This window comes from Bubalus kerabau, chromosome 1 (assembly GCF_029407905.1).
Source record: "Bubalus kerabau isolate K-KA32 ecotype Philippines breed swamp buffalo chromosome 1, PCC_UOA_SB_1v2, whole genome shotgun sequence".
Lineage (NCBI taxonomy): Eukaryota > Metazoa > Chordata > Mammalia > Artiodactyla > Bovidae > Bubalus > Bubalus kerabau.
This window is the reverse complement of record NC_073624.1, coordinates 177,241,115-177,254,987: the sequence shown is the minus strand read 5'-3', so window position 1 is coordinate 177,254,987 and position 13,873 is coordinate 177,241,115. Positions and strand designations below refer to the sequence as shown.

Genomic DNA, 13,873 nt, shown 5'->3' with positions numbered 1-13,873 from the left:
GCAATGGACATGTGGTTCTTGCAGAAAGTGGCCCGGCACACCCACCTTCATCCAAGCCAATGCTGGGGGGACCCAGGCAGCCTTGGCCCAGGCCTGCCAGAAATCCACAAACACACAAGTACAACAAGCACCCCCGGGGGGGGGGGGGGTCGCTCCCTTGGGAGCCCCTTCTGAGGAGGACCTAGCTGATGGCTCCCAGGCCTGTGACATGGAGGCATCTCCTGCCTCCTGTTGGCTCACTCAACAGCACCTAAAGGGGAGCCCAGCAGCCTGGGGCAATGCCTGCAAGTTGGCCTTCCCCAGGGACGCTTGCCAAGCCTCCTTGGCCTCCAAAAACTTGGCCTTTGACCCAGAGCCCCCATGTGTGTGGGACTCCCTGTGAACCAGTCTAGGCCACTGAACTCAAGCGGAAATGGGCCCAGGGACTGTAAGCACAGGCAGCCAGAGGGAACCTGCCCTGCCCCAGATGCTGACTCTTCCAAAGGTATCTCATCACCAGACCAGCCCTGGTCTCAGGCTCAAGGAAACCCCCAGCCGTCTGCAAGCTGCTGGGACCACTACTGGTCTTCCCGAGAAACGATGGCCAGCTGCTCTCAGCTCAGGGTGCACAGCGAGCCACTTGGCACCTACAGCTTTTACCAGGTTTAAGAAAAGTCACAGCCTAAAGCCAACAGCTTTATTCAATTTGTTGGCAGCACCCACAGCACCCCTCAGGTCAGGCTGCACAGTCTATGTGCCAAGCCCAGGACCCTCACATGTCACCACACCATGTGGCATCAACAAGAATACTGCCAGACTGTTTTGGTCAGAGACACCTAGAAAACAAGTATTCAGGAAAGGCAGGAGGGCTTGGCCTGCCCGATGCTGCTGACTGAAAATGGGCAGCTGAGGTCAGGCTACAGACTGGGAGCAGAAGACACGAGCGGTTTCCCAGGAAGTTGTGCGCTACCTTTGAGCTTCAGCCCAATTCTCCCTGACATGTTTCCAGCTCCACCAGGGGGGCCTCCTGACACCAAAAGCAGAGCACCTTTTCAGGCAGGTATCCAGAGAGCCCCTGCTGCCCAGATTTGCTCCTGGCTCAGGCTGGACCTTATACCCCACTGTTTGTTAAACCAGCTCCTGCTCATCCTGGTCACCTCCAGGAAGCCTGCCCCAACCTCCAGAGGCAGAGGAGGTGCCTTCCTTGGGCTCTCAGCTCCCCTTCCTACAGGAATCACCATGCACTGTAATGCTATCTTGACTGTGAGTTCCAAAAAACTGACCAACTGAGGCCTTAATCTGTCACCTTGGCTTGGAAGCAAGATGCACACCTGATTAAAACACTGTATCACTGCCCCTTTTCAGCTGCGTCTCTCCAACCAACCCAGAGCCTCCGAGACTCAGCTCTGAGCTCACGTCAGCCTGCCGCGCCCAACTGACCCACCTGGCTCCTTGGGGATGAGATTCTGGGCCTGGAGCCAGCCTCCCCAAAGCCCGGGGGCAGGGTGGGGACACTTACCAGTGGAGTAGGGGTCTGACTTGTGGTGCCGGGGTGAAGGGTGGTGCTGGATGACTTGTTGAGGCTTGGCAGGCTGCGGCGGGGGTGGCTGCTGGCCTGTGGGTGGGTGGGGTGGCTGCTGGCCAGGGGGCGGTGGGGGCTGCTGGATGTGGGCGGGGAACTGCATGGGCTGCATGTGCACAGGCCGTGGGGGGGGCTGGTGCTGCTGCTGGGGTGGGGGCTGGGGTTGGGGTGGGGGTGGGGGTGGCGGCTGCTGCTGCTGCAGCTGCTGCTGCACGGAGGGGTGGGGAGGGGGCGGCAGGGGGGGCGGGGGCTGGGACTGCACCTTCACGGAAGGGAGTAGTGGCGTGGGGGGCTGCACCTTCTGCAGCTGCTGCAGGTAGAGCTGCATCTGCATGGAGGTGAGGGGCGGGGCAGGCGGCTCTTCGTCCTCCTGCAGCAGCACTTGGGGGGGCTGAGCCATGGGGGGCTGCGGGAGGAGGGGTGGCTGGGCCAGGGCGGGTGACACAGCAGGGGGACGGGAAGCCTTGGGGGGCAAGGCGGCAGCTCGGTTACTGGGCCGTGATGGCTGCTGAGGCAGCGCGTTGTGCAAAGCTGCAAGGACGGGAGCCGGGTGGTGAGGCTCACACACTGTGCGGCCCCCGGCCCAGCCTTTCTCCTCCATCCCGCCCTCTGACTTGTCTCCCTTCAACTGGCAACCTCTCCCCACCCTCCTTGGCTTCCCCAGAACTCGAGAGTCAGAATGGCATCCAGGGAGGGCTACAGGAACAAGCTTCCCCCCCCAACCCCCGCCCCCAGCATCATCCTGCCCTGTGCTCCGTGCCCCTAACTTTCTTCCCTCCCCTCCAACCGTTCCACTCACCCTCCAGGTCTTTCCTCATCCCCACATCCCTTGCAGGATGAGAGTTCGTGCCCTCCCACCCCTGACTGGGAGCCACAGAGGAGTCCCATCCTTTCCCACCTCACACTGCGAGGCCTGGCCCACCAGACCTGAATCAGTATCTTCTGCACCAAAGCACTGTCTCTCCTCGCAAGGCCTGTCCTGTCCACACTTCTGGCGTCATTTTCAGAATGGGCCCAAGGAGCGGCTAATCTACCCCGAGCAACCAGACAGCTGAGGCTAAGAGGGATTCTACCCGCCGCTCAGAGAAGCCCGTCACTGTACTAAGACCCGAGTGGGCGCGGTCGCCGCTCACCTGGAGGAGAGACCACCGAGTGCTGGTTGAGATGAGGCGGAGTGCTGTGCTCAGGAGGCTGGGGCAGGTGAGGGGGCAGCTCGGGCTGTGGCAGGTGCAGGATGGGCTGGGTGAAGTGGCCGATGGGGTCGAAGACACTGCCTGGAAGCTGGGGCTCCAGCACAGGCACCTGGGCGGCGATGAAGGGTGGAGGCGAGGACTTCATCGCGGGGGCCGCCTGCTGGGGCATGGAGGGGGGTGGGGGCGGGGCCGGGGGCTGCTGCGGAGGCTGCTGCTGGGGCGGTGGCGGCGGCGGGGGCTGCTGGGGCGGCGGCGGCGGCGGGGGCTGGGGCACGGGGGCCGGGGCCTGCTGCATCTGCTGATGGTGGTGGTGGTGGTGCTGCAGACAGACAGGACAGGCTGACATGAGGTAGGCCACAGTGTCTGGGCCAAGCACAGGACCCCTCCCCGCCAGGGCCCACACAAGCAGGCGGCCAGTGCACACCTGCTCAAAGACACCCCTGAAACCACCTACCTTCTTCTGCTCCCTCCCAGGGTGCCCCTTCTTTTTTGACTTCGGAGCCATCTCTGTGGAGGTAAAGAGAAGGCGGTGAGGCTCTAAGGGAGAAGACTGGGAGCGGGCCTTCCTCGCGGAGTGAGGAGAAAACAGAGGGTGAGTTCAGGAGAAGGGCCAAGTGACAGTGAGAGGGAGGGTGGCCAGGTTCCGTCCGGGAGGGGTTACAGGGGAGGGAAAGATGTGTGGGTGTCACCTACCCATTTGCCTGCGGCTTCTTTTCCCTAGCGGGGACCATGCCTAGCTTCCCCACCAAACTCCAGACCACCAGCTTCATGACAAGAGCACACCCGAACGTGTGGGGGACTGAGCTACGAGGGACCTCCTGCCTCAACCGTCTCCCCTTCTTGGCTAGTCAGAGGCCTCCACAGGGATCTGAGCATCTGCACTCCAACCTGCTTCACCCTGGGACCACCACGGTGCTTGAAATGATCTTATCCATTTAAGAAACTAGTAAAGTAAGGCTCAGAGAAGTTGAGGGACTTGCCCCAGCCACACAGCCCAAAAGTAACAACTCGGCGGCCTCCAGCTGCACTGCCCTCTGACACTTGCGCCTTCCCATTGTCCCAGGAGCAGCAGAAATGTATAGGTGGTGACAGGGACCACTGGTGCCAGCACGGGCCAAGGCCCTGGCCACAGAGCCGTGGGACAGGTGAGGAGAGTGCTGACAAGTGGGAAGTGCTGCCAAGCTTGTGCATTTTGTGGAGGGAGAGAAGCAAGCCAGCCAGCCAGCCAGCCTCTCTGGACGACCCAGGAACCAATGAGGGAGGCACTCGATGCTGTGGCCAGCAGAGGCGGCGGCCACTGGCCAGACTCCTCTTCCTCTCAGGAGACCAGCCTCAGAGAAGTCCCTGTGTCGGGACACAGTTCATGTGATGCAGGGAGACAAAGTACGTGTCCTGGCTTCTCAGGAGCCCACGGCTTGTTGCTGCCACTGTGTGGGCACATCTGGGGTGTGCCCGTCTCTGTGAGGAGTGTGCAAGAGCCACCCTGAGCCCCTCTGCCCCGCCTCTATAGAGCTTCATGCTAAGGAACTTCGGCCCATGGGATTCCCCTCACCAAACACCACTGGGTGCACATCCTGGAGCGGGAGACAGGGAGGGGAAGCCTGGCCAGGGCTCGAGGGCTGGGAAGTGAAGCCACCGACCACCAGGTGGGAGATGGGACCCCGCCCGTGGTGCCTTTGGGGTTCCTGTCACTGAGAGGCACCTCATCGCTTTGCCTGGCCTCCCTTGCGCTCCTCACCAGGGTGCCGGCTCTTGCCGCTGGTGCTGGAGGACACATGCTTTTTGCCCAAAGTGGGGCTAGCTCCACTGGTAGCTGCTTCACGGAGGGCAGTGCTAAGGAAGCTTTGGAGAGGCGTACGGCCTTGGTGTAGTGGGCCACTTAAAGGGGTGAGGGAGACCTCGTGCCCTGCCAGAACTCACCATTCCATGCAAGAGGTAAGACAGTGACACAGAACTCTGCGGCTACAGACACGTTTTTACCTGAGTGGCAGTGACTAGGGACACCTGGGGTGCGGGAACTGCAGGCCCAGCCCCAAACCCAGATACTAGAGATGCCAGGATACAGGGCTCAGGACTCTATGGGTCACATATGAGACCTGGTAGAAAGGACACTCTTGAGTCACAAGGTATGAAAAGGGAGCAGTTTGGGTAATTTGCAGGATTGGGCCACAAGCCGGGTGTCCAGGAGCCTCGGGGTGAAGGAACGCTGGACCATACAGAGGCTGGAAGCCTAGGGCCGAGGGGACCCTACACGCACAAGGCTGGAGCATGGCACACAGGAGGAAGAGGACGGGGCGTTCCCCCAGCCCGGGCTCCCCTCCCAGGGTGGATGCCACCAACAGAAACTGCAGCTCAAGGGAGGCTGGGGGCAGGAAGGCGGTCAGTGCATTAAGTATGACCTGGATAGGACACTGTGTCGCAGGGAGAAGGTTGGATGGGGTTGAGGTGGCCTGTCATCTCATGGCCTTGGTGGGGAAAACACTTTTTTCCAACACAGAAGAGGGACAAGTGGCTTTGAGCCCTCACCACCTCCCTGCAGCCATGAGCAAGAGAGGCCCACTGGGGGAACTAGCGGGGACAAAGTGCAATGGGGCCCTTAAGGATCCAGGGAGCGGGTATAAGCTGCCTTAGAAAGGTCACCAGGAGTATCACCCCCAAGCTGCACAGAAGTGTGGGGTAGGGCTGGCCTAGAGCGGGAGAGAAGTGGGAGGCACCCAGCAGACCACCAGGACCAGAGGACTCAAGGGGCTGGCGGCAGGGACCAAGGGGTGCTGGAGCCTATTTGGGGCTGTCACAGCTGGCTCACAGGCACCACTCGCCTCGTGGTAGGAAGACAAGACAGCAAGTGTACAACTTCACCACACACCAGCCCCAAGACACCCCCCACACAAAACTCTCTAGAAAGGGTTACATGAAGATGGCCTCAAGTACTGTGTGATCTTTATTCCATGAACATCTTGAACTCAACACAAATTTCAGCTTTACATAGGATGGTAATTGTACAAAGAATTAAAACGTTTTTGTAAAATCTGATTAAAACACTGATTCCTCCCCACTCCCCCACAACTCAAGGGAAGGAGACAGGACGGAAGGCAAGGGCAGAGGTGCAGAGCCCCTCAACTGAACAGACTGGAAGCCTCCGCACCAGCAGACACCCGGCCTCCCACCCTTCCCTAGAGCAACTTCTCAGGCCCGGCTGGCACCGGCCAGCGCCCGCACACTGGAGGCTGCCGAAAGGGTGGGCGGGCTTCTGCTCGCTCTGCTCTTCCTGGGGCACCGGTGCCAGCCCGAATCGAACGATCAAGTTCTCTGTCAGACGGAAGCACCATGGGCAAGGACAGGACCCCTGAACAGAGAAGATGCAAGGATCACATAGGAAGAGCTGGCCTGGGGCTACAGCCTCTGTGCCCACGAGCGGGAAGGGGTGGGGTGGCACACAGGCTGACGCCATGGGAATCTAGCCTGCCATTTGCTCCAAGACGGCAGAATCTTCCCAGAAAGACAATGCCAGCAGCTTCCCAACTGTCCTGTGGGAATCTCTGGGCATGAAGCCCCCGGACCCAAGCCAGGCCAAGCAGTACTGGAAACACATCAGGAACAGGCCAAAGGGCAGCTCAAAATAGTCTGTTTGGCAAACGAGCTCAACTGGAAGCTGACCGGCTGGAGGATCCGGGAGCAGCTGAGGAACTCCCAAGTATCACTGCAGGGCCCGAGGGGCTCCGGGGAGGCTGAGCGCAGAACCCAAGGCCAAGACCAGTCTGGGGCTGTTACAACTGCTTGGGCTCAAGGTCCCAAGGAGGTGGGGAGGGGGCCAGGGCTTCCACGCAGGCGCTGGCCAACTGCACCTCCTCAAGCCTGCTCCCAGGTGCAGGGGGAGGCTGATCCCAAAATGCCAGGAGACGGTCAGGCCTCGAAGTACACACCAACTACATTTAAAACAAACGCTATTCCTTAGGGGACTTTTCACGCCAGGCAGTTTTCTGCTGAGATGCTGGATTCATGACCAAAAAAGGGCTGATGTTTATTTTTAGAGCCAAAAAAAAAAGCCTATCCAGTGCCTCTCAGAGGGCTTGGATGATGTGGCCCACCCGGCAGCTCCCATCACTCTTGGGGGCTGAACAGAGGGGAGTACCTGCATGGGCACGAAGAGGACTCAAAGGCTCCAATGCCCTCACCACTGACTGGTCCAGCCCTCTCGTGCTACTAGCCCAGATCCCGACCCCCAGCGGGGGCGAGGACTGTGGGCTGGAGGAATCAGGTCAGCCGGCGGCACGGCCACGTCTCCCCAGATGTCCCTCACTCCCGGCCTGCCTGGCAGCTCCTGCAGGCTGCGTCTATGTACCTGGGAAGAGAGGGGCAAGGAGGCCACCTAGGAGGTACTTTCCCTGTGCAACTTTAGGAGAAGAGGCCAAAGAAGTTGGGAAGATGCCCAACAGACAACAGTGGGAACGATGAAAACAGAGAGAGGACTCCAGGGGGCTGTGGGTCAGCTGTGGCTGGTGTGCGCCTCTGGCCAACAGAGCCGGGTGGGCCACCAGAGAAGGCAGGCTGAGGGACAGCCCCAGGGAGCCGTGGGCCCAGCTGGCCTCGCCTCTAAAGCCTCGCTCCTCACTTGGGCAAACTCTAGATGTCACAATGTTCTTCCTGAGGCTGAGTTGAGTGAGATCTTCCCTGGGCTAACATCATCAGAAGGTCCAGGAGGGAAGCAGTTAGGATCCAGAGTCCCCCCAAAAGAGGGAGGGGTGGAGACAGAAAACACGTCTGTGACGGGGCCTTGCACACGGAGCAGCACCGCATGAATGTGTGTGCAGGGGGATTGTCATCACCCTCTGGGAGATGCCACCCACTCAGAGGACCCCAGACGACCAGGGAGGCTGGGCAGAACAGCCAGGCAGTCTTTACACAGGAGGCCCGGGCGGGCGGGCGGCCAGGCAGGCAGCCTTCCCGGAGGCGGGACTAGGTGTGAGCTGCTGGACATGACTAATCCACCCCGGGGGACAGGCCCAGGGCTCTGAGGAATTCCATAACTTGATGGAGTCCTGTCCCTTTCACGGAAGAAAATGGACTTAAGCTATAGCTTGCTGGGAAGGAATCTGGAACTGAAGACCGTTTTATTAAGAGTCCGTGTCCAATGATTAGGCAGGACCTACGTAGAGGGAGAGAGAAACCAGTGTGAGAGAAATGGTGTGGAATGTACCGTTCAAGTCATAAAGAACAGAAGAACTGCAGACCAAGCCAGCCTCCGGTGCCCCTCCTGCTGTCAGGGCACGAGAAGACAGCGCCGCAACTGGGAGTTCCACCCCTGCCTGACCAGCTGCGTGTGGGGACAGGCCCACCTTCCCGAGAAGGGCCTCGGATCAGGCGCGCACAGATGTCTCCAGAACCGCCTGAGACTGCTCATGCCTCTAGACAGAATGGCTTCCAGTAACGAGCTCCATGTGTGCGCACTGCGTGCTGGGGTCTCTTTTGCTGGGCTCTGCGGCTGAGAGATTACCCCGCCTGTCCTCTCCTTGCCTCACTTCTGAAGTCCCGCATGGTATGCCACACCCACTGGGCACCCACAGATTCTGTCCTTACCCTCCAGGGTCCACTTTTCTGCACCCTATCTCAGCAAGGTAATGCTGACCCTGCCTTGGGGCTCAGCTGGAAGGAGGGAATGCCTCTAAGAAAGGAGCTCTGGAGTGCAGGACCTCTAGCTAACAGCCTCTGCATTCCTCTGAACTCCAAGAAACAAGCAAAATTATAAAAAAGAGGAGCCAGTGACATACACTGTTAAGGAAGAGAACAAATTAAAAATAAAAACAAGAGGAAGAAAGTTGTCCTTTCTTTTTTCCCAGGCATCGAATGCAGCTTCCTTTGGGGAGAGGGGCTGGGGCTCTTTCCCACCCACAGAGCAGAGCAGATGCTTCTGTTAGAATCACGGATGCAACCAACACTGCACTCCCATGGTCCCCAAGTGTGTGTGTGTGGGAAAAACCCGCCCACCGGCTGCTCTCTCATTCAAGGCACATTCCACAAGGCGCGCCCTCGCCCGGGAAGCCCTTGCATCCCTCCCTGCATGTGTGTGGGTGTGAGGGGTCGCCTGGCACTGCAGGCAGATTGGCTGTAGCCCCATCCTCCAGATCTCTTCCTACCCCCACCCCCACCAGGGACTCAGCCCTTTCCCAAGAGCAAGCATCACACCCTTGGAGTGGGCAGCAGCAGGCCTCAGGATGGGACAGGAACCAAGTCATTCCAAGACCCAGGGTCGCGGAAGTTGAGGTTGGTTGTCTAGGAAGAATGCCCCACGGCCTCTGTCTGCACTTTCCAGCTCAAATCTTTCCAAAACATAAAGCATTCCTTTTCCCCCTGGAGCTATTAAGAAACACCCACATGCTCCAATCCTGGGAAAAGGAAACCAGGAGACTAAAATAGCTGGTGCGTGCTCTCTCTGCAACTAGAAGACCAAAACCAAGTTCAGGAGACTGCTCTGAACTCCTATCCCAGCCCAGGCTAAGGATGCTCCTGAGAGGGACAGGAGGTGGTGTCCAGCCCTGTGTGCCCATAAAACCTGTGGGTAGCACTGGGGAGGAGCCAGACATCAATCAGCAATGGGATGGGGTGAAAGTTTACGCTGGCTCAGGGGCAGTGGGAGGGTGGCCCTTGTACCACTGTCTTTGTCCCAATACTAAACCTCTCAAGCAGATTCAGAGTTTAAGCACAATCAAAGCTCAATGGAAGACTATGACTCAGGTAACAGTTGGGTTCAAAAGATGTGGTGGGTCTGGCCAACAGTGCTGCCTGCTGCTCACGGGAGGAGGAGCACATGGTGCCTGGGACGGAAAGACATCCCCACCAACCCCAGTCTGTGGATGCACTGCATCCCTGAACAGTAGCCCTGTCCCAACAGCCAGCCCCCCTGTTCTGAGCAGTTGGCAGCATCCTTGTCTATGGACAGTGGCCAGAGATGAGACTACGTACCACTGCCCTAGCCCCAATTTAGTGCCTCTGGTCAGTTTCTTTTGGTGATTTGAGTCCTGGGGCTGTGTTGGCAGAACTGACAAATACAGGCCCTTCAGGAATTTCGGCTCTAATCCAAATGGAAACACAAGAACAAGAAGGGCAAAACAGTTAAGCCCCCAGAGACCAAGAGAAATCCCCCCAGTGCCCCCCACCAGGCCCCCACACCCCTCCCTGCCAAGGCAGAACCACCTGTACCTAGTCACAGCAATCTACCCAGCTCCATGGACCCCACACGAGGAACCACCCAGCAAGTAAGCATAGCTTCCTGTGCAGGAGGGTAGTGGCAGACAGTCCATCCCCTGGAACCAGGACACGGGCTCCCACTTGGAGCCTGGAGCACCTGGGGTGCAGGGCACAAACCCACAGGGTTGGTCCCTCCCGAGAGCAGAAGCTCTCAGTCGGTCCCCAGAGCACACAGATGGCAAAGGAAAAGCCAGAACCACACAAAGGACAGCCTCGCAAAACTCAAGGTGGGGAGGGCGCCTGGGGAGAAGAAGGAGCTGAGGCAGCCGAGGGAGCCGCCAGGGCTGGACTGCTGGAGCCTGGGAGCCTGCAGGCTGGCGGCTCCGAGACTGTAAATCTTGCCCTCTTTCCCGCCAGGACAGCTGTTCCCAGGACTCTCAGATTACTTGTTGCACAATCTTTCCACTTTCTTTAAAGGAGGGAAAAGTGTGAAGGAAAAAAAAAAATCTCGGCAGCAGCAGAGAGCTGCTGGAAATGCCGTCATGGTTACTCCACAGGCGGCGGCATCAGGCCGGGTGCAGGGCACTCAGAAGCTCAGGAGTCAGGGACAAAGGCCACAGTCCAAACTCAGGACTGGGACACCAGGGTGTGATGGTCACAACGCCCTAAGGCGCCACACTGGGCGGGGCCTGGTCACGCGGGTTTTAGCCCTCAGGTCCTCTGCCAATTTCAATCTCTGGGGTTTTCTCTGGTTGCTCAGATCCTTAGGGGAAAAGGCTGCAAAACCCCTAGTAGGAGAAGCCTGCTAGAAAACATAGGAGGTACAAAACCCCAGAAGCAAAGGCAAACCTGAGGTTTGGCTGGAACTGAGAGTGAGAAGTCAGCAGCCACCTGGAATGCTAATTAGGCCCAAGAATACAGCCATTCACCCTGGCCAGCGCACTGCGCCCTGGCCCAAGGCCCCACTCTGCCTCAGCAAGCACGGGGTGTGGCGCCCCCTACTGGCCAGCAGACTTTAAAAACGCACCGAAGAGGGAGCTGGTTAGGAAGAAAGAAAAAAGGGTAAAGGACAGAAACATGACCAGCAAACTACCCACAGCAGTCTCTGCATACAACAGGAGCTCAATAAATACAGAATATCCTCAATGGATTTCACATCACTTGGGCCCATTGAAAGGAGGTAGTCCAGAGCACTGATGTCCTAGAGAAGGCTCCCCTCCCCCTCCCCTGGGAAACCTAGAGTCCTTACAAGGGGAAAGGAACAGTGACAAGGTCCAGGGGACCCCTGCCCCACAAGACCCACACACCTCAGAGCAGCACCACTCTTCAACTGCTGCAAATAATCCTCATACCTCCTCGGCACCACCGGATCACATTATCTATCTATGTGAACTAAGAGGAGCTTGTCGTTTCCCTCCAGTTACAGTAAAGTACCAGAGACAGGATTAGGCACACGAAGAATACGCCAGGAGCTTTGCTGCCCACTGTGAGGTGCACAGTGCAGCCTGCCTGGAGGGACTGGCCCAAGGCAGGTTCGTGGGCGGTCTGCAGACTGCCGACTCAGCCGATGAAGACACCTGCCTGCCCACCAACAACCCTATTCACCCAGACACAGAAGTCAGCTCCACCTCAGAGCAGCCTAGTCACCAGGCTTCTTCTCAGCCTCTCCTCTGGGCCAGTCTGAGCATCAGCTCCCAAGAATAACCAGAAATGCTTGTGTCTGGAGGAAAGGTCCCCTGCCCCACCACCGGCACAGCTCTCAGCATCTCCACCTGCCCCCGCCTCCCACGTCAAGGCTGCTGCTCAGCCGCACCAGGGGGCACACGTGCACGCCCGTGGAGCATGGAGAGAAGGAACTGTTAGAGGTATAGGACACGCATGTCCAAGTGCGTGCAGTTAGGAGCAGCCAATGCAGCAGCGAGCAAACTCCGGGAAGAATGGCAGTGCTCTAAGCCCCAGGAACAGCAGGGCCAAAAGCAGGCTGCTCCACCCCTGCCGAAGCACAACACTGGAAAGGGCCGAGCTGCATGCAACAGTGCCGCCGGGGGACTCTGAGGCTGGGCAGGGTCACACCAAGATCAATTCCATCATCTGCCCCTATTCCTCCTTTCCCAAGGCTCTGCAGTGTTAACACCACTAGCCACTGGTCTCCGCCCCCAGCCCAGGTCAGGGGTGGGGTGGAGGTAGGTGCTGGGATACCCACCACCCCAGGTAGAGGTCAACACGGTGACCAGGAAGATGGACAGACGGGAGGGCCCAGCAGGTTCTTATGACTGCCGTCTGCTCTCTGGTAGCCTGGACACAGGGTGGAACACAGGCAGGAGTGTGGTGAGACAACATCAAAGACACCTAACCTGTTTCAGAGTCTTCGCTGTCAGAGGAGCTGGACTCGCTGGTGCTCTCCGACTCTGAGGACGAGAAGCCCTTCATCTTGGAGGAGCCAGCAATAACATCAACTTTCTCAGCTGCAATAAAGCAACGAGGACAACAGAGTCAGGCAGGGCCCAGAGCCCCATGAGCCAGAGAGCTGCTCCCAAAGACTGGCTGCTGTCCTTCCAGACCCCGGCCCAACCCACACTTCCCAAGGGTGCAGCTAGCCTGGCACCACCCATGCCAACCAAAATCCTGGCTTATACTCAACTTTCAAGGCCCCTTCAATCTCTCAAAATTCCCTCTCACAGGATTCACTGAGGATCAGGAGACCAGGACAGGAGGGGACTCCCTAACAAGGCACTGCTGGGAGTATGCTCCCTCAGCTACTTTTCTGGCAGTGGGGAGAAGACCTAAAGGGGACAACCACCAGAGACAAAGCAAGACAAGGAAAAGGCCCCAGGGGACCTCCCAGCACCTCAGTGTGCAGAGTGAGGTTCGGTGTCACTGTGTGACACCCTTAACAGAGCGGAGGGAGTGCCAAGGACCCCAAGTCAGTCTGGGCTGGAATGAAGGCTGTGTGCAAAACCCTGACTCAGATCCTAAATCCTACTGGTCCTGAGACAAAACTACAAGCCAAGACAAGGCACTGATAACACCAAAGAGCCACCTCGAAGACTCGCAGAGCGGGTCACAAGGAACTAGATTAGACAGCAGGCAGGCGCAGTGCCAATCTAATGCTTTCCTCCTAGCCATGTCCCCCACCCCAGAGACCCCAAAGAGGTGTGTGTGGGGGGGTGCCTTCTGAAGAAGACTCAGAGGTGGCAACTGAGGATGAAGGCAGCAGCTGCTGGTCAGAGCAAGGCTTAAGACCCCAAGGGCCATCTGCCAGAGAGGTCAAGAAAGGCGCCCCACAGCCTAGGGTCGAGTTTGATGTCACAACCCTCCAGAGGCTTCTATGTCGAGGACACAGACTTCACAATCAGAAATTTAAACAGCCTGCAGAGGGAGAGGGCCGGGATTGGAAGGCCAAGTTAACTAAAGGTGCCAATGGGGCCTGGCTAATAGGGGTGCAAGGGCAGCGCCTGGCCCCACCTGCCAGCCCTCTCCCTCACCCGGGACTGGGAACGCCCCAGCCCCACCCCAGAGGGCCAAAGGGCACCTTGAGGTTTCCTCTTCTTCCGCAAACAGGAGGTGACGTAGCGCTCCAGTTCACGCAGGGTGGATGGCTTCAGGGTCTCGAAGTCGATCTCGATCTCGTCGGGGTTGGAGTTCTTGAGGGAGGGCTCCCGCGACTGAATGATGTGCACCACGCGGCCCAGCTTCTCGCCAGGCAGTTTGTTGATGTCCAGGCTCAGCTGCCGCTTTTCCTCATATGACATGGGCTTGCACTTGTCCTCTTCCTCCGACTCATAGGTGGGAGGGGGCTTGCTCTTCAAGGGTGCTGGCTCCTTCTTGCTACGAAGGGGTGATGCAGATACCGTTAGGAATGGGTCCCTGCAGGAAAGGGGAGCACCCATCCCTTCATTTAGGGCTTGGGGAGGCTTCTACACCCCCTCCCAGT

At 58.4% G+C, this 13,873-nt stretch overlaps 1 protein-coding gene across 1 annotated transcript in view; it reads right to left on the bottom strand.

Moving 5' to 3' along the window:
• Window positions 1-13,873, bottom strand: part of BRD4 (bromodomain containing 4) — an 87,622-nt gene that overhangs the window by 3,999 nt on the left and 69,750 nt on the right. The window contains exons 10-14 of the mRNA XM_055542338.1: window positions 13,472-13,767; window positions 12,294-12,404; window positions 3,209-3,261; window positions 2,695-3,073; window positions 1,499-2,092 (exon numbers count right to left, since the gene is read on the bottom strand). Coding sequence (XP_055398313.1) covers window positions 1,499-2,092; window positions 2,695-3,073; window positions 3,209-3,261; window positions 12,294-12,404; window positions 13,472-13,767 — 1,433 coding nt within the window. The remainder of the gene's footprint in view (window positions 1-1,498; window positions 2,093-2,694; window positions 3,074-3,208; window positions 3,262-12,293; window positions 12,405-13,471; window positions 13,768-13,873) is intronic.